A 25,786-nucleotide genomic window follows, 5' to 3' on the forward strand; every position below is an offset into this window, starting at 1 on the left:
AATATTTAGCGATTGATAAATTATTCATTATATTCATTTATCAATACTCACTTCAGCATCAAATTTAAGAACAAAATTATTCATTAAGCATAGAAAATACTGGGCAGCTCAGGTGGCTCAGTGGTTCAGCGCCGCCTTCAGACCAGGGCATGAACCTAGAGACCCGGGATCGAGTCCCACATTGGGCTTCCTGCATGGAACCTGCTTCTCCCTCTGCCTGTGTCTCTGCCTCTCTCTCTCTCTCGGTCTCTAATAAATAAATTTAAAAAAAAAAAAAAGCATAGAAAATACTTTTAGAAGTAAACTACAGAAAAGAGATTTCATTCTTGTATGGGCTGACAAGTGATATCCCTGGGCTTTTACACTGTTAAAATTCACACTCAACAAAATATACTAGTAAATATCAACATTAATTTTATGGCTGAAATTTAAATGAAGCAGATAGTTCTAGTTTTCATCCTTCCCAGTAAACAAGAAACTAACTGGTTATTTAGAAAGATTAAAAATACAACTCAATCTCTGTAATTCTTAATAATGCCTGAAACAGAAAGATCTCAGTATGAAAGCAGGAAGTCCCAGGATGCTAGGAGATGGACTCTCAGACACAAAGAGGAGAAATAAAGAAAGTGTGCAGCTCTAAGACTTAGGAAAAATGATGTATTACTTCAGACTGGCATAGTAATGTGGAGGAGGATTAAACATTGACAGGGTTCCTAGTAGATCGTGCTTTATTTTACCTAAATATCATGAAAAGACTGGGAGGTATCATTATCCTATATTTTATAGACAAAGAAACTGAGGTTCCAAAGGGTTTAAAAAACTACTCAAGGCAACAGGGCTGTGAGGCAGTGGAGTTGAGATTTTTACCCTCGGGTATCTAATTCCTAAACTCATGCTTTGTACTAGAATATATATTCTATTCTATAGAATGTTAAGCCTAACTTGTGTTACTTTCTAATTTAGTTGTTTGGAGATTTACTTTTTATTATACATGTTTCAGGTACGTGAGTTTGCCAGATAACTGAATTCTAGATAATAGAAATACAGTATTCTGTAAGACACATATACTATATATGGAATTGGTTTTAACGAGCCTGAATTTTATAAAGTCCAAATAAAAAAAGAAACAGTTATAAGAGCAAAGATATTATGACCTCCTGTGTTTTCCAAAAATGGTCATAGCAATATCCCCCATCTTATATGCTCTTCTTATAATGTATTCTGATACTCCTTTCAATGGCAATGGAGTCTGTTTCAAACAAGAAAGAAACTGTAAGTTACATTATGTCACTTCCTAGGATAGGTCATACAAAAGATTCAACTATCACCTTACTGAAATACTCCTATGGTAGCCCTGTTTTAAGTAGTCTGCCTTGAGGTCACTATGCTGTGAGGAACCTCAAACTAGCCCAGGTAAAAAGACCATATATGCAGATATATCTTAAGACTATATGAAGAGAAAAAGATTCTTTGCCAGCACCCAGCTATTCTAAAGCCCTGGTATTTCAGCTCTAGCCACCATCTGACTGAAAGCCTGAATTAGCAATGCCTGAGTGAGCCCCTCCCAAATTCATAATCTACAATAACAATGATAAATAATAAAATAGTTATTTGTTATAATCTATAAAGTTTTGGAGTGACTGGTTAGGTGGCAAGAGATAACTGAAACATCTTACAAGACAAGGAGCTCCAAGAACACTGGTTTACTTTTGTGATAGGATAAATGGTCATTCTAAGTGGAGTGTTAACTTCAAACCTTAACAAGAATGGAAGTGATCCCTGGGTGGCGCAGCAGTTTGGCACCTGCCTTTGGCCCAGGGCGTGATCCTGGAGACCTGGGATCAAATCCCATGTCGGGCTCCCGGTGCATGGAGCCTGCTTCTCCCTCTGCCTGTGTCTCTGCCTCTCTCTCTCTCTCTCTCTCTCTCTCTCTGTGACTATCATAAATAAATAAATTTCAAAAAAAAAAAAACATTAAAAACTATTAAAAAAAAAAAACAAGAATGGAAAAGATAACAGGAGATCCAAGATGAATATCTGGGTATCTGGGGGTGGCAAAAGTTTTGGTGACAAATTTTCATCTTGATAATACCCATTTGAATGAGGTGTTAAACAAGTCTCTGGCTGTTTTAATAATAAACTTGACAAACTGTTACATATTACACTAATGTGAATTTATAACCAAACTAGTTTGAGATGTGACAAATAGAGGAAAGCTCCACTTATATTTGGATTTCCTACAATCATACTTGTCTTTATTCTAAGCAAACTCAAATGACTAGAGGAGCAGGCAGGGCAAAGGAAGGTTACAGATCAGGTTTAAGACCTGGAAAGCCCATTTAAAAGGCACAAATGATTATTGTTTTGTAAGCACATGAGACAAGACAGATACTACACATTTGCAAAAGAAAAAAGTCAATATTTTTACGTGAACTCTCCAGATTTTTAAATATTGGCAACAAATTTAAATGTGTTAAAAAATACTGTATTAGATACCAGTTTGCAATCTCTGCTCTGTTATGCGGTAAAGCAGCATAAAAATTAAATATAAGATTACTGATATCTAAATGATATACAATGACTCTTAAAATTTTAATGTTCTTTCCTATACCAGTTAACACAGTGAAAGAGTAATAAAAAAGTAAACCTGAAAACTAAAACTGTAAGTGATAAACATTACAGATGTACCTCACCATATTTAAAATTTTCACTCATTAGACCCTAAGACAGATGGCAGCATATTGGTAAAGTACAAACAATTCATTCTTAAGAACTAAATTTATAACGTAGACCTATAAAACCAACATCTGCAGTTAAGCAAATGAATAACTCTTGGCACTTACTTCCCAAATTCCCAAGTACTTTCTTCATACTTCATTCCTCATTTGCATCTGATTTCAGTAACCACAAATTTCCACTTAAGACCAACCAAAAACAGAAAATTTAAGCATTTTCTCTTTGAAAGTAAAGCAGCCTCCAATCACAATAGTTATTTCTAAAGCAGGGAAGTTACTTCAATAAGAGCATTAGCTAAGACCAAATGAACAGAACAAAATAAATCCTTTTATGAAAAAAATACAAAAAAAAATCTTATATATTACTTTTAGCCCTGGTGATCTATGAAAATAATTATCATTCTTCTACTTACATTTTACATAATTTGAAGTTAAAGTTTACATGCAAGATGCTGCCCTGACAAGGATTCTTACTACTAGAAGGAATCAAGTTAGCATTCCGTATCAGATACAGCTAGTAGCAATATCAACATTTCATAAGATGTGTTTTCGAAAATGTGTCCTAAATAGAGATAATTGCAGCCTGATTCTTCTTCCATTCAAAACGACTACTTTCGGGACACCTGGGTGGCTCAGCAGTTGAGTGTCTGGCCTTCCGCTCAGGGCGTGATCCCAGAGTCCCTGGATCATCCCGCATCTGGCTCCCTGCATGAAGCCTGCTTCTCCCTCCTTAAGCCTCTCTCTCTATGTCTCTAATGAATAAATAAATAAAATCTTAAAAAAAAAAAAACGACTGCTTTCATTATAATCTCTTAACTATGAGAAATTTACGTATTGCTGTAGTATTAAGCGTTAATTCTAGGATTTCTATAGAAGCACTAAAGAGGATCTTCCCTTGTATTTATTCTAGTTCCAGCTATTCAGTTCAAGAGCACCCACGTAAATCATTATAGAACTAGCATTTCCAACTCTTCAGAGCATTTTCATGTGAGGCCTCAAGGTCCCAATGCTACTAAGATTACTTTAGGCTCTCTTTCAAACTTCTTCTAGGTATAACATTAACAACCAATTAGAAGGGGGAAAAAACCCTGTCAGAATGCAAAAGTCCTTCATGGTTAGCAGTAGCAAAATTTACAATATCAAACAGCTGGACTCTACGCTAAAAGTCACAGTAATTTAGGCAAAAATCAATGGAACGGTTTCAACCTAAGAGAGCAGGTAGCTTTAGAACTAAAAATATTTTGCAGAGCATATTATATAGCCTGGAATAGTTAGTTAAGCTAATTTTAATATAATCTTATAACATGATAATAATAAACCTTATAAAATATAACTAATACTAAGGACTTGCTATATGTCACTTTTCCAAGTACTGTACAGACATTATCTCACTGAATATTCTCAATAATACTATATTATTGATGATACTAATACCATCCTTAAAATCAAGAGGTCAAATTGACCTGAAGTAACAGAGCTAACATTTGAAAACTTCAGAAACCACAGTCTCTATTTACTGCTATTCATAAGCATTTGCATTTGTTATAGATACACTATTAAGGGCACAGTCTACTCGATCACTCATGAAGCCCCCTAGTGAGAAATTCCTTTTATATAATATTAAGAAAAGGGGTTATGTGTGTGTGTGCACATGTGACTGACATGTTTTCTGAGAGAGGACTCAGCATATCTTCCTCTTAATTTTATCACAAGGAAACAGAGAGGTAAAGTAATAGCCAATGTTTTGCAAACTTTACATTAGAATCATGTTAGTTTATTAAAAATGCACATCCCAACCCTAGTGATTTGGTTAAGTAGCTCTGAAATGTAACCCAGAAACTTGCATTGTTAATAACTCCAGATGCTTCTTTGACACATCTAGTCTAGGGTCACACTTTGAAGAATACTGGTATAGGCCCTTATGAGTGGGCAACCTGTATCCTCTTAATAGCGTATTCCATCTCATCATAATTCATTCCTTATCTTTTCTCTTGGCTTTGTTTTCATAGTCTATTCCAGTACGTTTTTTTGGTGTAATCATAATTGCTAAACTGAACCAAATTTTAACTAGTAAGACAATGTTTTCTTCCAGATACCTGTTAAAAACACAAAAACGTCTTCATCAATAGTATCTAATATTTCTCCTTCTTAAGAAAGAAGCAGTTCAGGTATCTCTCACCATAACCAGATTCTGATTTCTTTTTTACTTGTTTTACATTCTTGACCACATAACATTCGCCAAGCAGATTATGTTATGAAGAACTAATTTTATCACCTAAACAAAAAGATCAGAATTCAAGCTTAGTATTTAATCACTTGAACTCACATCAATCTGTCAAAATACAGCAATAACGTTTTCAGAAAACTAGACTGATACAAAAAACAGCAAACACAAGAAAATACAATTTTATCACAGTTAAAAAATACTATTTATATAGCAATGATTTTAAACTGAAAAGGTCATCAATATTTGATAGGACTACCTCCTCAGTAAAAGAACTAAAGATCACAGTTCTATCACTTCATTAGAGTACTAATTTGAGGTAATGATTTAAGGTATTAAAATTTGCAAATCTAAGGAAGAGAGACTCAAAAGATAAGGTTCTTTTAAGTATTTAAATGTATTATTGCCCCATCTGTCACATGATCCTCTTACATGCTCTCTACTAAGTGTAAACAATGTGTTTCCCAACTTCAACCTAATCTTTCTTCACACACCAAAAAGTAAAAAAAAAAGTAAAGAGAAAATGTCCTTAATCTTCCCCCTGAAACAGAATATAAAAATTAATAGTGACAAGTACTCTCTAAAGTGTATCTAGGGGAGAAATAAAAATTTAACCAAGGCTATGCTTAAGATGTTGAACTTCTTTATAAGGTATCAAAGATCAATTATGTCAATTATATTTGAATAAAAAAAGACAAAAAAGGATCAGTAGTAGTCTATAAGTTAAATGTAGCTCAAAACCAGTTTTTTCAAGGCCTGCACAATGTTTTTTCTTTTTTTCACTGAATATTAGTATTTTTGGGGGAAAACACACATGGGCACACATGCACACACATGCACGCACATACATACACCCTGCAGTTTATAAGAGCCTAAGCAATCTTACTGGCTCAATTGTGACTTTCTTCAGACTCATTCACCCTATCTATTTGGACCCTGTAGATCATATTTTTCATTTCCTCACTCTAAGCAACTAAAAGAAATTGAGGAAGAACAATCATCTGTTCAAATATTCTTTTAGTTTAGGATGCTGAGGTGGTTACACCAGGCAAAATTACCTTCAATGCTCACACAAGAGGAAATTTGGACAAGACAGCTTAGAGGAAACATTCTTTTCTCACATATATGGTGAGGAAGCCCAGAGCAGTTAACAATGACAAGACTTTTCGTTTTTACTGTATTCATGTGCAGATACTTGAGAAATTTCTTAAAAGCATCCTTATATTCTCAAAGCAGAGTAAGTTTGTGCACAGGTTCACTCTTTCTCACTTTTTGTTGTTATTGTTATTTTAAAATAGCAAAATGAAGATAAGTATATCTTATAAGTATACTTCTTGCTGGTTTAAAAAAGAAAAAGACAACTCACATATCAATGCACATAACCACTCCAAATATTAGTTTCAAATTCTGAGCAAGAAACAGTGTACCAGAAAACAAATTAGAAGAGAGACAAGCAATTACTAAATATATTTAAACACGTTAGAAGAGTTATCAGTAAGGTACTATATGGCCCTCTAGTGTTCAATGAAGAAACAGATGAATTCTTAATTCTTTCATGACATTTAATAGTAAAAAATACTTTCTCTTATTTACTAAATATGCTAAACATACTTATGTATGACTTCTATAAAAACCTAAATAAGTTGTATCTCTTGTGACTTTACTTCTCTGTGCCTTCTTTTGAACTACTCTACTATTCACATTTACAGTATTCACTGAAAGAATTCTGGAGTGCTTTTAAATGTTTACCCATAAAAAAATTCCAATACCAATTAAAAACAAAACAAAATAAAAACCCCAGCATTTCTCAATAAAATTACTCAGTATTGAATTTAAGGTAATTTCCAAAGAAGAAACAAAAATAGTGTCATGACTACAAATTAGGTATTTAAAACACACCTAATTTATATTCTCTAACCATGTTTTCTTTTCCTTATGTTCTATGTCTATAAGTCATCCAACTTGGCTTTTCTCTTTATCATAATTTATAGAGTCATTACAGCAACCATACAAGGAAGTAATGTAAAAACTGTGTTGCCTAAAGGAGAGGTCAAAGATAGGTATGACATTTTAAGATAGGAGTCAAAGTCTAAAGCAGACTTTTAAGCAGAAAAGAATCTTGTTAATATAAGGTTTTTAAGATTGTGATCACTGGTGAAAAGGCTTTCAAATTGATAATAATGTCTGAATTAAATTTGGTCAAATTAATTTCAAAATGGACCCACGTTTATTATAGATTTTTAAAATATTTTTTAAATGTATTATTTTCTTATATATTGGAGTTTGGGGGAGGTAAAGAGGGGGACAGATGACTGGTGTATGAGCAAAATCTAAATTAAACTCCATGCTCTGTCACTCACTTCATATAACATTAAGCAAGTAATATTTCCAATTTAAAACTTTACAAACTATAGGAAGATATTGTGAAGTTCCTGTACTTGGCATCAAGATCAATCCTCTAGCTGTCAAGGAAAGGGAAGTTGACTATGGCATGGAAACTCTGTATAACCCTTTAAAGAATCAATCAGCTATCATAAACCATTAAGAAACCAAATATAGGGATGCCTGGGTGGCTCAGTGGTTGAGCCTTTGCCTTTGGATCAGGGTGTGATTGGTAGTCCCAGGATCCAGTCCCATACAAGGCTCCCTGGAGGGGGAGCCTGTGTATGTCTCTCATGAATAAATACATAAGATCTTTTTTTTTTAAAGAAACAATATAAACAAAGAAATCTAAATAAATTTGCTCAATATAAACCCATATAAATATCTATAATATATCCAAGTAGTCATCTAGTTTAGCTCTATGCTTATTTCTAAAAATTCTGCCACTATTAATGAGCACTGGGTGTTATATACAACTGATAAATCACTAAATTTCTACCTCTGAAACTATTACTACACTATATGTGAACCAACTTGAATTTAAATAAAATTTTGAAAGAAAAAAATTCTGCCACTATTCAAAGTTATGACCCCTTATTTTTATTTCTTTATGGCCTCCCACAACACTGTCTACTTCCTACCTATCCCTTAGGCCTCAACCTTACCTTCATTTCCTCACTGAAGATATCACTGATTTAATTATCTAGATATACATACATATACACTGAGAACTACAAAGCTGGGAGGGACAATGAAAATACTAGAAGACAATCTTAATATAAAATAATCTTGGTAAGGAGGAACCTCATAAAGGAGCATGGAAACTGAGTGATAAGGCAATGGAAATAATGAATTAGAAAATCTAAAAGGGACAAATTTAAAGTTATACTTAGGTTCAAAACCCTGTAAATGTTCACATTAGGTGGAACAGGATTAAATCAGACAGTGTTTGTAAAAACAAAACATGTTTTCTGAAAGTTCAATTTAAATTTTTAAAGCATTCTCTATACACAAAATACAAGGTCCTATAAGATACAAGAGACTCTTAGACTCTTAGAGAATCAGGTCTATCGACAATCTAAATACATATAAATTTTAGGAAAAAAAGCTGACTATAATTAGCACAATATAAGTTAAAAACAACTAATGGAGATACAGATTTGCTCAGAGTTCTGTGAAATATTCTTAAAGCAGGTGAGCTTTAAAATGGATCTTAAAGAGGACTGAAATTTGTAAGAGACTATAGAGTGGAAAAACATTTAAAAGATAAGGAAAAAGTTTCAGCAAAGATACCAAAGTAACCTAAATTTCTCTACGTTCAGAAATATCAAATAAATCTCTGTTGCTGAGTAGAAAGGGTAGAAACAAGATGAAGGAAATAAGAAAGCTTTTTAATTCTATATATATTATACATACAATAATTATCTTTAAAAGAATAAAAGAAGGGCTCTCACCAAACTAGGAATTGAGGGAAAATTCCCCAAGTTGACAAACATCTACAAAAACCATACAGCTAATACCATGCTTACTGGTAGGATATTTTCCCACTAAGATCAGGAACAAGGCAAGGTTGTTCTTTGTCACTACTACTTTCCAACATCGTACTGGAAGTCCTCATTACTGCAGTTAAGACAAGAAAAGGAGATAAAGGGTATGCAGATCAGGAAGAAAAAAATAAAACTGCCTTTAATCATATATGACATGACCGTCTATGTTGAAAGAAAGAATCAAGCAAGAAACTCTTGGAAATAATAAGCAACTACAGCAAGCATGCAGGGTACAAAGTTAACATACAAAAGTCAATCACTTTCCTATATATCAACAATGAACAAGCAAATTTGAAAATAAAAATACATTACCTTTTACATTAGAACCCCTCATTAATGAAATATTTCTTTTTTTTTTTTTTTAAATTTTATTTATTTATGATAGTCACAGAGAGAGAGAGAGAGGCAGAGACACAGGCAGAGGGAGAAGCAGGCTCCATGCACTGGGAGCCTGACGTGGGATTCGACCCCGGGTCTCCAGGATTGCGTCCTGGGCCAAAGGCAGGCACTAAACCGCTGCGCCACCCAGGGATCCCTAATGAAATATTTCTAAATGAAATATGTACAAGACCTGTATGAGGGAAACTACAAAATTCTAATAAAAGATATCAAAGAATAGTTAACTACATAAAGAGACAGTCTATGTTCTTTCATAGGAACACTTAATACTGTCAAGATGTCAGTGCTTCCCAACCTTATCTGTAGATTCAATACAATCCCAGTCAAAATCCCAGCAAGTTATTTTATAGATATCGACAAGTTGATTCTAAAATTTGTATGGAGAGGGAAAAGACCCAGAATGGCCAATTCAATATTGAAGGAGAAGAATAAAATAAGAAGACTGATACCACCCAACTCAAGAACTTACTAAAAAGCTATGTAATCAAGACAGTATGGTAGTGATAAGAGAACACACAGATCAAAGGAACAAAATATCCTCACTTTCCTTTCCAAACTTGCTTTCTTGATAATGCACAAGCATTGCTCCATGATAAGCAAGTCTTGAAACTTGCAGTAACACGTTTATCCGCATTTAGGTTTACCTCTTTTCATGTTGGAAAGAATCTCTCACTGATCACAAAGACAAAGATGCTTGTCTTGACTGGAAAAAAAAGAAACCCTATCAGCAAATGATTAAGAAAAAATATATAAAGAGCAACACTGGATAAACCCATGCCTTGATTATGGGCATGTCACCTAACATGGAGATAATAAGGACAATATAAATGATCATAAATGTTTGCATAGCTTTTTAAAATCTGTGCAGTATTTCACGTTTATCACCTCATTTAAACTTCCATACAACACTTTGCAGTAAAGGTAGCTACTCTATTCCTGTTTAATAGTGAAGAAACTGAAGCTCAAGGAGTTAGTAGATGAGCCCAAGGACTATGCCTAATAAATGAGAGAGAGAGAGAGAGAGAGAGCAGATAGATAGCTCTTAACTTCTGTTCTTTTCAGCACACAATTCTGCCTAATATTACCTACCTGAACTATACACTAGAGTTGTGATTCAACAGAGAAGAGTTATTCAAAGTCGATTTCCACAAGTCACCCAGGAAAAATGTTGTGGACAGAAGAAACAAACAAACAAACAAGGAACATAAGAGAAAGCCCAGAAACAAGACCTACATAACTATACTCAACAAATCTTTGACACAGAAGCAAAGGCAATCCAATGGGACAAAGATTGTCTGTTCAACAAGTGGTGCCATAACAACTGGACATACACACATACACACATAACTGAAAATGGATCACAGGCCTAAATGTAAAACACAAACTAGAAAACTCCTAGAAGATAACAAAGAAGAAAATGTAGATCGCATTGGTGGTATGGTAAGGACTTTTCAGATACAGTATCAAATAAATGCACAATCTATGAAGAAATCATTGATTTTACTGGATTTTACTAAAGTTAAAAACTTCTGCTCTGTGAAAGATAATGTCAAGAGAATAAGAACACAAGCCACTGCCTGGGAGAAAATATTTGCAAGAGACAATATGATAGAAGTCTGTTAACCAAAACATATGAAGAACTCTTAAAACTCAACAATAAGAAAATGAACAACCCAATTAAAAGATGGGTGACAAAAATCTAGACAGACACCTCAAAGAAGATGGCAAATAAGCACACAAAAAGATACTGAACATGTCATTACAAAATTTCAAATTAAAACTACAATGAGATATCACTACACACCTATCAGAATAACCACAATCCAAAACAATGACAACAAAAGATGGCAACAGGAATTATCACTCATTGCTGGTTGGAAGTGCAAGATGGTATAGACATTCTGACAGTTTGGCAGTTTCTAACAAACTTAAACATACTCTTACTCTATGATCCAGCAATCACGCTTGTTAGTATTTATTCAAAGGAGTTGAAAAATTGTGCCTAAACAAAAACCTGCACATAAATGTTGCAAGAAGCAGGAATGCAAAACAGTGGATACAGTGACCATCCTTATGCAAAATATGTATCCATGTGGTCAAGGTAAGTAATATGTAAAAATTTATTCACTAATTATTTACTAATAAATTATTAGGTATTGGGGCATCTTATACATGATACATATTATTAGGTAAGATAAATAAGAAATCAAAGGACTTGCCTAGGAGGAAGGCAGCAAAAAATTTTAATATAATCTGATATGACTCATAATAAATATACCATGGGAGTGGAGATTAAGTTGGGGTAACTTTTGGTCATGACAACAGATGGTATAGTCATAGCTTTATGGATTATTCAATAGCCCAACTCCTCTCAAAATTACTGTTTTTCACTAAAATTTGTTTTCCAAATTTTAACAAAAGTGCAACCTGTACCCAGAATGAGATCTGGGTTCAAATCCTAGCTCCACTACTACTAATCAGCTGACTGGCAACTGACAAATAACTTTACCTTTATTCACTTGTTTCTCATCTCTGATACACAGATAAAAATTAGAATTTATACATCAAGACTGTTAAGATTAAATGAGATTCTGTGTGGAAAGATTTTAGCATAGTGTTCTAGCATATAGTAAATAGGGTTCAATATATGTTTTTTTATCATCATTATTAATATCATTATCAATACTATTTTCAATTATATTGATGAGGTTCAGAATAAGAACAGCTGAGTCTGGCTCTACTTCAGGCCAGCAGCACCACACTGACTACAGGACAGGGCACTTCAAGAATAACTTGTCCAGAGAAAAGCAACAGGATGGTGATCCTAGAAAACTCACTGAAGGGATTCAATCTGGAGAAAAAATTATGGATAAATATGACAGCAGTCTTATTTTATAATAAAGGGTGTTACTGCTCTAGATGGAAGAACAAGGACCAGAGCAGAGTAACAGATGTCAACATAAAGAACTGTATAAAAATACATTACTTCGCACTGTAGTTTCTCTTCATGAGGACTTCATTTTTAAGCCCAAGACTACTACTAAAACCAATGGCACAGGTTTGGACTTGGTGATCTCAAAGGTTCCCTCCAATTCAAATTCTGTCTCAGGAGACTTAATAAATGTCTTAAAAATAAAGATACCATCATACTAATTGTTACTCTTATAATAATGTGGGAAGTTGACCTTAGAAAATTATCAGGGTGGCACCCAAGTCCTAGAGATATGAAGAATTGGTTACACAAAGAACTAGTCTTAAAGAATTCATTGCCATTTCCATTATATTCAGTTGTATTTTCATGAAGCAATCATTAATAATGCTCTTCCTTATGAGAATTCTTTCTGTCCAATCCTCCACTGGAGGATTACCATTATGGAAACTTTCCAAAAAGACTAAAGAAGAATGGATTTCCAAGTGATGCAGGTTTTTTCTTAAATCATAGTAATACTTATTGTAGCAAGCTTAGGAAATTCTGAAAAGTATATAATATATAATAGAAATAACTGAGCCATATTCAGAGAGAATTTCTAGCATTTGGTTTCTTTCTAATCTTCTTCCATGCATATACAGGTTAATGTATGTATGTTTCTTCTATAATCAAGATCATATTATATATACAATTCGAGTTCTGCATTTTTTGTAAACATTACATTTTTAAGCATTTTCCTGTTAAATATTCTTCAAAAAGATGACTGTTAATGGTTATAAATTAATTTCTGCATCTTAGCAACATGGTTCTTAAACTGGGATTCTAACTTCTCATTAGAATGTTACCCTAGAATGGCTACTTGTATTATAACATTTCTCAGTGTAACTATCCTTATAATGAATATTTGAATTTTAATCTAAACTTAAATGGCATGCCTATTTATAATTTATAGTCTAGCCTGGGTACATCTTAAGAGGTGAAATGAGAATTGTTCACATTACAATTGGTGAATTGTAACTCTCAACCCAAATCAGCACTAGAGACAAACACATCAAATTTCTACTGCTCAAAAAAAATAAAAGAAATAAATATCAACTCAAGACAAAACTTACTCCGAAAGTCACAAGGCAAAAGCAACTGAACTGTGCAATGTAAAGAGCCAAAAACTGGTTTAAGGACTTTTCCAATTTTAAGAAGGCATAAAAATAGAGGTGGAATCTGACCTGGGTTTTGAAAGATTTGGCTAGTGGGAGAAAAGCAGGGATCATTAAAATCAAGGGGAGGCATAGAAATGAAATCAGGTAGAAAGACCCATGATAAGACTATGAAAGACTTCAAGTGTCTGTCTACTTATGGATTTGACTTCATTAGTGGGAAATAGGCCATTAGATATTTATATTGAGGTTAGTTATCTCTATGGAGCTAAAAAATCCATTTAAAAAAATTCATTCAATCATTTATAACGCTTTACTCATTGTCAAGCACATGGCATTATAATAGCCTGGTACAAACAGAAACCTAAGCAGATACTGTTAACATTTTAAACACTGACTCTCCAATTTGGATCTTACAAGCACCTAGGGATAAGTAAAAAGAAGACCAAGTATTCAAATCTGTTAAACTCTTCAGCAGACCCACAGGCTTAGAGGATACGAAAAAAATCAAGCCCTTTTCCACCAAATGACCAGAAGATCAGGATACTGACAGAGACTAGACAATCCAGAGAGGAAAATAAAATATTAGTATGAAGAAAGAAAGAGTCATTTTAGTTTTCAGTGGATCACTGAGATGACAATGCCCAAGAGACAGCTGGTAATGCAAGACCCAGGTTTGGGTGATGGATAAGAGCTTGAGACAGAATTTTGGAGTTATCTACCAAAGCGAAAGCAGAACTTACTATACTCGTTTATCCTCTTCATACTTTCTTGCCCTTCACCAACAAAAACCCTATTAACATAGATCAGGTCGTCGTAATTATACACAAATGAAACAGTTTGCATCAGGAACATTTTGAGGATAACTATTTGTGGATACTTCAGAGAGTTTACCGTATGCATAAGGCAAAAACCAATGGAACACTATTAAAAATTATTTTAATTGTTCATTTTATGGGAAGACTATTTTTTGGTGTAGAATGAAAATCCATAATTAAAATAGTTTTTAATTACTTGCAAATAGATACAGAGTTAAACATGTCTAACATTTAGACCTCCTACAGTTTAAAATAATGTCAATAAATATTTTTAAAACTGCACTAACAGGAATTAATTAGATATTGATAATAAACTAAAATGCATTTTGGCATCCAACTGTAAGATTCACAAAGCATTTAAATATACAGATGCTTTAAAAGAAAGTTTAGAGAAACTTGACAAATTCTAATTAAAGGAAACGGTACATACCTATCAACTGTGAAGATCTGTGAATACAACCCCTTGGGAGTTTATGTCATATTTTTATTTTTATTAGAGATGGGCTCAGCTTATAACAGTATGTTCCCAATCCTCAAGTGTACTCTTCAAAGTACTTACCATTTTTCTATTTATACTTTTTTCCACTAGAGGGTGATATGATGACTGAACTCTAACGGTCATTAAAAAATACAAAGTTTGGTATCTGCCGTGGGGAATGAAGTGTATTCTATGAAATTAGGGGTGTGGAATAGGAGATGGATAAACAAAATGAGGTCACATCCTCATTTGGTTTACATCCATAAACTACCTGAGTGTCCCAGGCACTATATTACCTGCTTTACATATATTATTTTACTTAATCCTTACAAAAGCCCTGAGAGGTATTATAGTCTTATTTTACAGAAAAGAAAACAGTTCAATGATATTACATACTTACTGTCATATAATAAGTGACAAAATCAGAATTCAAGTTCAAATGTGAAAAGCTCTTATCACTCTATCATGTTTGGGGAAAACCAGTATGCTTCCTTCCCTCCATTTCCACTATCCTCTCCACGTTTTTGTTTTCGTTTTGTTTTTACTTAAACTCTAGTTAGTTAACATATAGTGTTAAATTAGTTTCAGGCATACAATATAGTGATTCAACACTATTCCATACATTTCCGGAGCTCATCACAAGTGCACCCCTTAATCCCTATCAGCTTTTTAACCAATCCCCTCTGGTAACCATCAGTTTGTCCTCTATAGTTAAGGGTCTGTTTCTTGGTTTGCCTCTTTCTCTCTTTTCCCCTTTGCTCATTTATTTCTTTGATTCCACATGTTTCAAATTAGGTTAAACTGGAATGAGTATTTCTAGCATGTCATCCTTCACAAAGGTGGGAAGCATGGCTCTATTCACGGAGTTTTCTAGTGGATTCAAGATAACTGCCTTACAGAGCACTTGTTGCTCTCTGGATGTATTCACACCTAACAGATTTTGAATTTAAGTTCTTTGTCTTAGCAAGAATAAGACAAGGGGGATACCTGGGTGGCTCAGTGATTGAGCAGCTCAGGGTGTGATCCCAGGGTCCTGGGATCGAGCCCCATGTCGGGCTCCCTGCATGGAGCCTACTTTTCTCTCTGCCTGTGTCTCTGCCTCTCTCTGTGTGTCTCTCATGAATAAAGAAATAAAATCTTAAAAAAAAAAAAAAAAAAAAAAAACAAGACAAGGCAAGGGACTCCTGAACTACCCAGCACTCTCTAGAACTCTACCTACAACAGAGTAGAATTTAGAGCCTGGTAGATTTCAGATGTTAGCCATAGTGTCCTACAAAGTTTCCCAGGAGCTCTAGTCCAAGGGAGTGGTTAGAGAATGGTGAACTAGAAACACAACTATTATTCTGATCTCCTGATTAGCACTGTGACCCTTGTGTCTAATTTCTCTATTGTTTAGAACCTAAAAACAAGAAAAAGCCTCAGACTTTTGTCTATTTTAATAGACATTTATTTCTTATTTGATACAAAAAGGATAAAAAAGCTGTTTAGTTGCCAGGAGAAATCTAACAATCAGGATGGAAAAAAAATTGATTTGGAATGAAGTAAGGAACAGAACTGTGAGAAAGCTAGAGGGCAATGACAGACATGGAAAAAGCAGAAATTGGTGGTCAAACATGGTTCTCCTCATGAAAAGACCAGGAGGATACAAGCCTTGACCCAAGAGTAATTTCATCCACTGCTCATTTTAGTAGGAAATGAGTTGCTACTCCACATTAAACACAGAAGGACTCTTACGTATCTCTTTAGAAAACAAGACCATTTTTAATACAATAAGGCCGAGGGAGGGAGTTAAAACTGAAAAGATGGGCATTCCTATCTGAGGAAGCAAGCTGACTTTAGAATTTGTAAGCAGCATAGTCAACTTTACAGAATTAGCCACCACACAACCCCTGGTTAAGAAGCAAGTTTGATCCCTCAACTTTATGATCAACAAATATTCGACAAAGCAGGAAAGACTATCCACCAGAAAAAAGACAGTCTCTTCAATAAATAGTGCTGGGAAAATTGGACATCCACATGCAGAAGAATGAAACTAGACCATTCTCTTATACCATACACAAAGATAAACTCAAAATGGATGAAAGATCTAAATGTGAGACAAGATTCCATCAAAATACTAGAGGAGAACACAGGCAACACCCTTTTTGAACTTGGCCACGGTAACTTCTTGCAAGATACATCCACGAAGGCAAGAGAAACAAAAGCAAAAATGAACTATTGGGACTTCATCAAGATAAGAAGCTTTTGCACAGCAAAGGATACAGTCAACAAAACTAAAAGACAACCTACAGAATGGGAGAAGATATTTGCAAATGACGTATCAGATAAAGGACTAGTATCCAAGATCTATGAAGAACTTATTAAACTCAACAGCAAAAAACAAACAATCCAATCATGAAATGGGCAAAAGATATGAACAGAAATCTCACAGAGGAAGACCTAGACATGGCCAACAAGCACGTGAGAAAATGCTCCGCATCACTGGCCATCAGGGAAATACAAATCAAAACCAGAATGAGATACCACCTCACACCAGTGAGAATGGGGAAAATTAACAAGGCAGGAAACGACAAATGTTGGAGAGGATGTGGAGAAAAGGGAACCCTCTTACACTCTTGGTGGGATTGTGAACTGGTGCAGCCACTCTGGAAAACTGTGTGGAGGCTCCTCAAAGAGTTAAAAATAGACCTGCCCTACGACCCAGCAATTGCACTGCTGGGGATTTACCCCAAAGATACAGATGCAGTGAAAGCTGGGACACCTGCACCCCGATGTTTCTAGCAGCAATGTCCACAATAGCCAAACTGTGGAAGGAGCCTCGGTGTCCATCGAAGGTGAACGGATAAAGAAGATGTGGTCTATGTATACAATGGAATATTACTCAGCCATTAGAAATGACAAATACCCACCGTTTGCTTCGACGTGGATGGAACTGGAGGGTATTACGTGGAGTGAAGTAAGTCAATCGGAGAAGGACAAACATTATATGGTCTCATTCATTTGGGGAATATAAAAAATAGTGAAAGGGAATAAAGGGGAAAGGAGAAAAAAGGAGTGGGAAATATCAGAAAGGGAGACAGAACATGAGAGACTCCTAACTCTGGGAAACGAACAAGGGGTGGTAGAAAGAGAGGTGGGTGGGGGGGTGAGGGTGACTGGGTGACGGGCACTGAGGGGGGCACTTGAGGCAATGAGCACTGGGTGTATGCTATATGTTGGCAAATCGAACACCAATAAAAAAAATAGATAGATAGATAGATAGATAAATAAATAAATAAATAAATAAATAAATAAATAAATAAATAAATAAAATTTTTTTAAAAGAAGCAAGTTTGATGTACTCTGGAAAAAGTGATACCTGTTCTCCAATCTCAAATTTCACCATCATTTCTTCTTGTTACAATTTAGCCTCAAGCCTTCATATCTTCAAAAATTTTTGTTAGATACCACAAAGAAAAGCAGTTAATTGAACCCTCTGAACCTTCACTAAAGGGTAGCTCTGATTATTTCAAATATAACATGGTATTAGAAAGACATCACACTCCAGAGTCTAGAACCTAAACACACCTGCAGTTATGCTGAAAATCTCATGTAGTAATGTTGGCAAAATTCTACCACAGGGGGCAGCATAGCACAGGGAGAGAAAGGGGGATTTCTGAAATTAGGCAGATCTGGATTTAAATCGCTGGTCATAGTCTTGTCATATGATTAAGGATGTGGAAGTACATTGTAAACTCTAAAAGGCTATGTAAATGGTGAATGCTACTCTAAGCCTAATAAAACAAAACTGCCCTCAAAAAAAAATCAAATCAAATCTCTGGTCACTTTGAGTTTGATTTTTGGGTGAATCATTTGGGCTTTCTGTACTTTTATTTACTTATCTATCGTAAGGACTTGCAAACAGTATGGACTTAATAAATACCAATTCTTGACTGACAGTACCCTTGAATTTTAACATTAAAATGGTCTGAAATTTTAATGTATATTATTGCACACCCTCCGATACAAACAAATCTTTGGTGACTAGAGGAGAAAAAAAGACTGATACTTTTAGTATGTTTTCAAAGAAAAGACCAATGCCAGGAAGGACAAAAATTGTTTTTCTCATTACCATATTTGAAAAACATGTTCAGAAATGACCAACAAATAAGCATAGCTGTCCACAGGGAATGTTTAAGAAACTGCCACACACACACACACACACACACACACACACACACACACAAAACAAAACCAAAAACACAACCAAAAGAAAAACACCACACTTGAAAGCTATTTTGGGTAAAACTACAGGCTAATTCTGTATTTTTTTAAAAGATTTTATTTATTTATTCATGAGAGACGCACAGAAAGAGAGAGGCAGAGACATAGGCAGAGGGAGAAGCAGGCTCCCCTTAGGGAGCCTGATGTGGGACTTGGATCTCTGGAATCACGCCCTGAGCAGAAGGCAGAAGCTCAACCACTGAGGCATTCAGGCATCCTGCTAATCCCATATTAAGGTGAAAAGAAAGGGATTTTTAAAATGATTCTTATACCTCTACTCTCTTCAAAAGTCACGATTTAAGAAGTCTTAAAACTGTGGCCCAGAGTAATGTCTATAGAAGTGTTTTATGTTTATAATAATCAAGAATTTAAAGCTGCTCTAAAATAAAATCTATAAAATAATGAGACCTTTTCCTCATTTACTGTATTAAAAAGATTTATATACATGGGTGACTGACATTTTCTTTATAAGCAATGAAGTAATACATGACATCTTTAAAGTGTTGGTGAAAAAATAAAGTACTCTGGGAACAATTGTAAAGAAGAGATCCAGGAAAAGAGAAAAAGGAAAATGGGCCAATTTTAACCTGAAATACTACTCTGCAGAGGGGCATCGTTGCCTTGGCAAGTAGTTTATATTCTTCTTGCCATATCTGTGCAGGAAAATGACCTAAAAATAAACAATAAATACATCCAAAGTGTGTACACCAGGATACACACACACACACACACACACACACACACACACACAAACACCTAGCACATATACACATCTAATTCCTGCTGTCACTAGTACTCAGTCTACTCCTATGGCCTTGTATGTACAGCACAATAATATGCATTCATCACTCAAGAGACACTAGAAAAAAACTGACCTAAAATTGTTACTTTGCTTTTAAGGATGTAACTAAATAACTGTATAAGAAGACATATCTAAAAGTTCTATTTACAGTTTCATCTTAAAGGGGGGGCGGGGGGAGAATGATAAAGCATCTGTCAAATCTGTGTACAGGTAGTTTTCCTGCAGAATAATCTGATGACTTTTCCTTCTGGAAAAAGCTGTGTTTTGTCTAGCTGGCTTTCTTGTTTTTAATTTAAAATATAGCAGAACTTGCTGACAGCTTTGCATTTTTCAACAAGGCTTAGTTTTGATTAAACTTCTTTCTTAAATAAGCTAATACAACCAAATAGTAAGCCCCATTCCCCAAACTGAACCTTCAGACAAAAGAGAGACATAAACTCCCTCTTTAGATGTAGTAACCTTGAGGGAGAGAGATCAAGAGATCAGGGAGATAGAAGCTGGCAGGATTGCATTATAAAAGTCCTTAGCCTTACCAAAAAGCAGGGCTGTAGCTATTAGAGGTAGAGCTTCTTCTTAGATCAAATCAACTAAATAAAATCTAAACTTGCAGACAGGCTAGGGAAATCAGGGATAAACATGTTTTAGAAGAGTTTATAGTTTCACAACCTGAAGCAAAAATGATACAGCAATTCAAGTATTAAACCTAGCATCTAAATTATTCATTCTAGGTCAAGTTACATTAAAGAAGATGATGTTACATGTGTTTGTATATTATGGGCTAAATAGATGATTCACTTTTCAATTTAAAAATAAGCAAATAAGAGTAAGTGGATAAACCACATGAACATTATTTTAATTTTGAATAACTGAATTAAAATGTTCCATTCCAAAGAAATGTTTGACTTATAAGTCTACTCTACATGGATATTCATGATTTTTATCTAATTTTCAAATGATAAAGAACCAAAAAGCATGCAAACATAAAGATTTATGAATATAGAAGGCTGAGGGGGAAGAAAAGGATAGAAGTTGTGCTACATACCTCATTCATTCTGAGTATAATTCTTTTTACTTTCTTTCCTCTTTAAATAGACTAGTATATAGCAACACTGCCTAAAATATTGATTAAAATAAATTCTAACTCCAGCAAAAAGTACATGATGTCTTATTGAATTTCCTGTAATTTCAATAGCACCAATATACAAAGAAAATAAAATTCAACATAGAGAAGTCAGCACTTACTTGACTTAGGAGCTAGTCAACAAGACCAAGATATGTAAAGAAAACTCCTATTTCCAACTTTGATTATCATTTTCTGAGGTCTGTGTGTGTACTCATATTCTTTACAACTTAAAAATGTTTCAATTATGGAATATTTTAAACATACTTTAAAAACCACACAGAAAAACACCCACAAACCATCCCCATCTCTGGAACCCAATTTCAATATTCAACAACTCATGGCCAATCTATACCCTCTTTTCTTTTCTCCTTCAGGATTATTTTGAAGCAAAGCCCAGACACTGTATCATTTCATTTTGACTATCATTTGAAGGAGGGCTGGGGGCGAGGAATATACAGGAAAATTAGGGAGAGAAATAACACTGCTGTTTTTTCTCTATAATGCCAACCTCTTGTCATAACCATAATTTTAAAGGATATAATATCCAAGAATATTTTGAGGAAAGAAGCCCACATGCCATCCCAAAGAACAAGCACTGGCAATTCCAAATTTACTGCAGCTGCCCAATCACTTCCTCCTTCTATTTCAGACACACTTCAATGTTCAGGACCTCCCTATCTAGTAGCAAAGATGATCCTAGGGAGCAGTGATATTCCAGTCCTTATTCTCTGATAGAGCCTCAAAGGACAATGTCCAGTGGAACTGTTTTTCTCAGCACTAGACTATCACCAAGTCCCAGAGTTGATAAGATTTCTCTGATTTAGACAAAAGTCTAACTGTCTACCTTTTAAAATAGGTCTAAGGCTAAGGGATGCCTGGGTAGCTCAGTCAGTTAAGCAACCAACTCTTGATTTCAGCTCAGGTCATGAGGTCAAGCCCCAGTGTCAGGCTCCATGCTGGGCGTGGAACCTGCTTAAGATTCTCTTTCTCCCTCTGTCCCTTCCCCCAACACCCTGCTGCTCATGTATGCACACACTCTCTCTCTAAAAATGAAAACAAAAACCATGCCTATGTCTAACTCCATGGGCTACTACTGGCCAAATGAATAAGGAGGCACATACAACAGAGCTGTCTCTTAGGAATGGGAAAGAAAATGAAAACTGCAAATAAGGGAAGTAGTGACAGAAACTTAACAATAATTTGTGGCTTGGAGTAACACCTGTAAATAAACAGCCCACCCCAACCACCTGCGTTTTTTAAATAAGAAAAGATTCTTTGCTACTTGATTTACATAAAACATGTTTCACTCCAATCCTCTCCACTGCACACAAACTACTAACCTCTGTTGTAGGGATAAAATTTGTTATCAGTAATTTTTCATAGTAATAGGATTAATTACCTTCTATTTGTAATAAGATTGTCCTATTATCAGTATTTCTATTTCTAATACCTTCCATAAAACAAAACTTAGTTCATTTTATTATTACACACATCTGAAGCTAATTTTGCAGCAATAACAAAGACTGTGAGGAAAGTTTCATCACAATTAATATGAATAGGTAAATGTCTCAGGGGAACAGCAGACTAAATATACTCACTTTTGTTGTCTTTGTATAGAATGGGGAGGAGAGTTGGTGAATAGGCAGGTCCACGATACTAGTGGAGTTTGTGACACTGTTACTATGTGTATGGTCATCTTCCCTGCTACTGTCATCAGATTGATCAAAATCATCACTCTCCTGGTCCATTTCCTCTTCCTCTTCATCCTCCTCATCTTGTTCACCAGCATGTTCTTCATCTTCTTCTTGCTCTTCTTGGTTTCCTGAGGAGTCCTCATCTACCGAAATGAATCGATTATTGTTTTCTTCCAAATGTCCTTGCTGGGAATCATTTTGGTCTCCAGGTCTAGGTTCTGCTCCGACGACTTCACCATTCCTTGCAGTGTGCTCCTCCTCTTGTTGTCTGAGCTGTTGCTGCTGTTGCTGCTGTTGCTGCTGCTGCTGCTGCTGTTCCTCCTCTACCACACGATTCATCTGTTCCTCATCTGCCTGGCTTGAGGAAGGGTTACCTCTCAGAGAGCCTCCAGTTCGTCGTCGTTTGCTGCCCACAGAGAGCAGTTCCTGATTCATTTCCAAAAGCCAGCTTGCTACTTCTTGGACCTTGGCTAGACTATCAGAAGATGCAAAGGATTTCACATTCTGTAGGGAAAAATGAGGGGGGAAAAAAAAGGTTTGTACAATTTACATTATCTTTCACTTTTATGTTCTAGGTCTATATTCCAAATTTTATTAAAGACTATAAAAAGTATTTGATGCTACTGAGACATTAGGTGTTATTTAGGAATAAACAGGAAGTTTAAAATGTAGAAATTATGAGACTTTATAGACATACACAAAAATCACATGGTAAGCATTATTTTAATATTTAAAAAAATAATTTTAAATTGAAGCTTCATAATTTAATTGCTTTTACCAATAAAACATAATTTAACCAATAAAATGATTTTCAATTATCAATCTGTAAACTATCTTTTATAAAACTTCCAGAAAGCGTTATGAAGTATATCATAAAAAACTATCCAGTGATCAGTTAAGTTCAGGAAATGCTCAAGTAAACCAAGATAAAAAGGCTTTTTTTACTTTAGGAATTTCCCAAACTTCTCTAATCATAGAACCTTGCCTTAAGACATGGTTTTCTGACAGGTACCAAGTATAATCATTATGGTTTTCATTTTTCACAACGAATATAAACAACAGGAGCACGAATAAACAAAAAAAAAATCTTATTTTTATTTTTTTTAAAAAAGGGAAAAAAGTTCATAAGTTCATACCCTCTGACCCAGTAATTCCACTTCTGGCAATCTATCCTAAGGAAGTAATCCTAAAACAGAAAAAAAAATTATGCAAAGGATGCTCACTGCAGCTTTATCCACAAAAGCAAAAAATGAAAATAAATGTAAATAAAAATAACCAAAACCCAAATGTTCAAGACAAAGGAATCCATGAGATAGGATATTTATAGTGTAATCCCTAAACCGACGTGCATTTTTTTAAAAATGTGAGAACATGGATGTTTATATTATGCTAAGGGCAAAACACAAGTAATTATATGATCATAGCATGATTTTTAAACTGCATAAAGACTAGAAGATAATATTTCAAAATACAAACTGCATTTAGGCAGCGGTATCATAAGTGCCTTAAACTTACTTTTTAATCATATTTTTCAAATGCTTTCTATCAAACACATCTGCTTTCATGTTTTATAGACTCTAAAATTTGATCTGATAGAATCTTTTTATAATGCTCAGTCTTAAATTTCATCCTTTGCAGATTATCTATAAGGACATGTTTGAGGTTACATAAAATAATGCCAACACACCACCCACATTCATATAATATTTTAAAAAATATCTTTAAGGTTTATGAGATCTAAGAAATATAATATCCATCTTTCTATCATGTCCTAAGAATAAGGACATTATATCACAATAGTCTTCAGATAAAACAGCCTTATCTACTTTTCAAACCCTTGCCACAAGAGGTAAATTCCCCAAAGGGCCATAGTTCTCATTGTAAGTTTTGAAATGGGGTCTGAAAGTCTGAAAAGTAGTTTTAAAATAGCAGTATTTCATTTTCTTTTCTATAATCTCCACTTTCCAGGAAACAAGGTGTAGTGTGTGTGGGAAATTCTTTAATTCTAATTACAACTAGAAGTATAGAAAAAGAAAAGTTCCAACAACTGACCTATGAGACATTCCAACATTCTGAGTGAAAGAGTAACCAACAAAGATGACTAACAAGGAGAACTGGAAATAAGTGGTATCCCCAAAGCGTTGAAGTAAAGAAAGCATACCCAGGAGGAGAAAATACAAAATGACAACTGTTGATGATAGATCAAATAGTATGAAGAGAAAGAACTGACCACTGGATTTAGTAATGTGGAAGTCACTAGTAACAAGAGTTTTATTAATTGAAATCTGATTAAAGTAGATCTAAGAGACTAGGAAAAGAGAATAGATATGATGGGTATGAACAAGTTAGGAGTATGCTGCAAAAAAAAAAAAAGTGAAAGGGAGTCAGGGAAAACAGTCAAAAGAAGAAATTTTTTATTCTTTAAGATTGGAGACGAGCAGTATATCTGTATGCTGACAAGAATGACCCACTACAAAACAAAAAATTGATAATGTAATCATGAAAGAGAAGAAATGGTGAAGTGATATATTCTTAAGAAATTAAAAGGGAATGATGAGAATGAGTTCAAAATTGGAAGGACTAATTCTAGTTTAAAAAATGGATACTTCAATGATGGGAAAGAAGAGTGGTATTATAGGTACTTTAAATTTGTTTCTTTTTATCATAGTTCCCAAGGTGGAAACAGCTGGAAATAGATGGATTTTTATAAGTGGAGTCTTTGGAAATTCCCTACTCATTCCTTCAATTATTTTCCTTTTCTTTTTAAAATAGGAAGCAATATCGCATCATCAGAGTGATCTTGGGAGAAAGAGGTGTTAGAAATTTGAAGAAAGGGATTTGAAATAGTCCTCTAGGGTGAGAGAAAGGAAACTTTCTTAGGTGCATGAGATTTTGATGATCAAATATAATCGATAAATCATGATATAATATATATTAAATGTGACTTTTAAAAGTCAAGTAGTTCTTCCTTACAACTCAGATAAGCACAATAACAAAATTTCTGAGGTAGAAAGCACGTTTTAAAAGCACATTAAATATGTCTGTTGTTTTCTACAAAAAAATAGAATAAACTACAGAAATTAAGATCTAAATCTTACTGGCTCATATATGTAAAAGACAAACTATGAAAACATCACAAAAAAGCAGGTTAAAAATAACGTTGAAAAACAGTGACCTATGCAAACGAACATATATAATATCCCAAAGTATGTAAAGGTAAATCAACCATTCATAAGTT

General features: G+C 34.5%; 1 protein-coding gene across 2 annotated transcripts in view; it reads right to left on the reverse strand.

The window, feature by feature from the left end:
- Nucleotides 1-25,786, reverse strand: part of FBXW7 (F-box and WD repeat domain containing 7) — a 231,518-nt gene that overhangs the window by 71,007 nt on the left and 134,725 nt on the right. The window contains exons 2-3 of one of the 2 annotated variants that reach the window (XM_026016635.2): nucleotides 23,685-23,734; nucleotides 22,453-23,052 (exon numbers count right to left, since the gene is read on the reverse strand). In XM_026016635.2, the coding sequence (XP_025872420.1) occupies nucleotides 22,453-22,983 (531 nt within the window). In that variant the 5' untranslated portion in view covers nucleotides 22,984-23,052; nucleotides 23,685-23,734. The remainder of the gene's footprint in view (nucleotides 1-22,452; nucleotides 23,053-23,684; nucleotides 23,735-25,786) is intronic. The other variant, XM_072724827.1, reaches the window with a different exon arrangement.

The sequence above is a fragment of the Vulpes vulpes genome, chromosome 10, assembly GCF_048418805.1.
Source record: "Vulpes vulpes isolate BD-2025 chromosome 10, VulVul3, whole genome shotgun sequence".
Taxonomy (NCBI): domain Eukaryota; kingdom Metazoa; phylum Chordata; class Mammalia; order Carnivora; family Canidae; genus Vulpes; species Vulpes vulpes.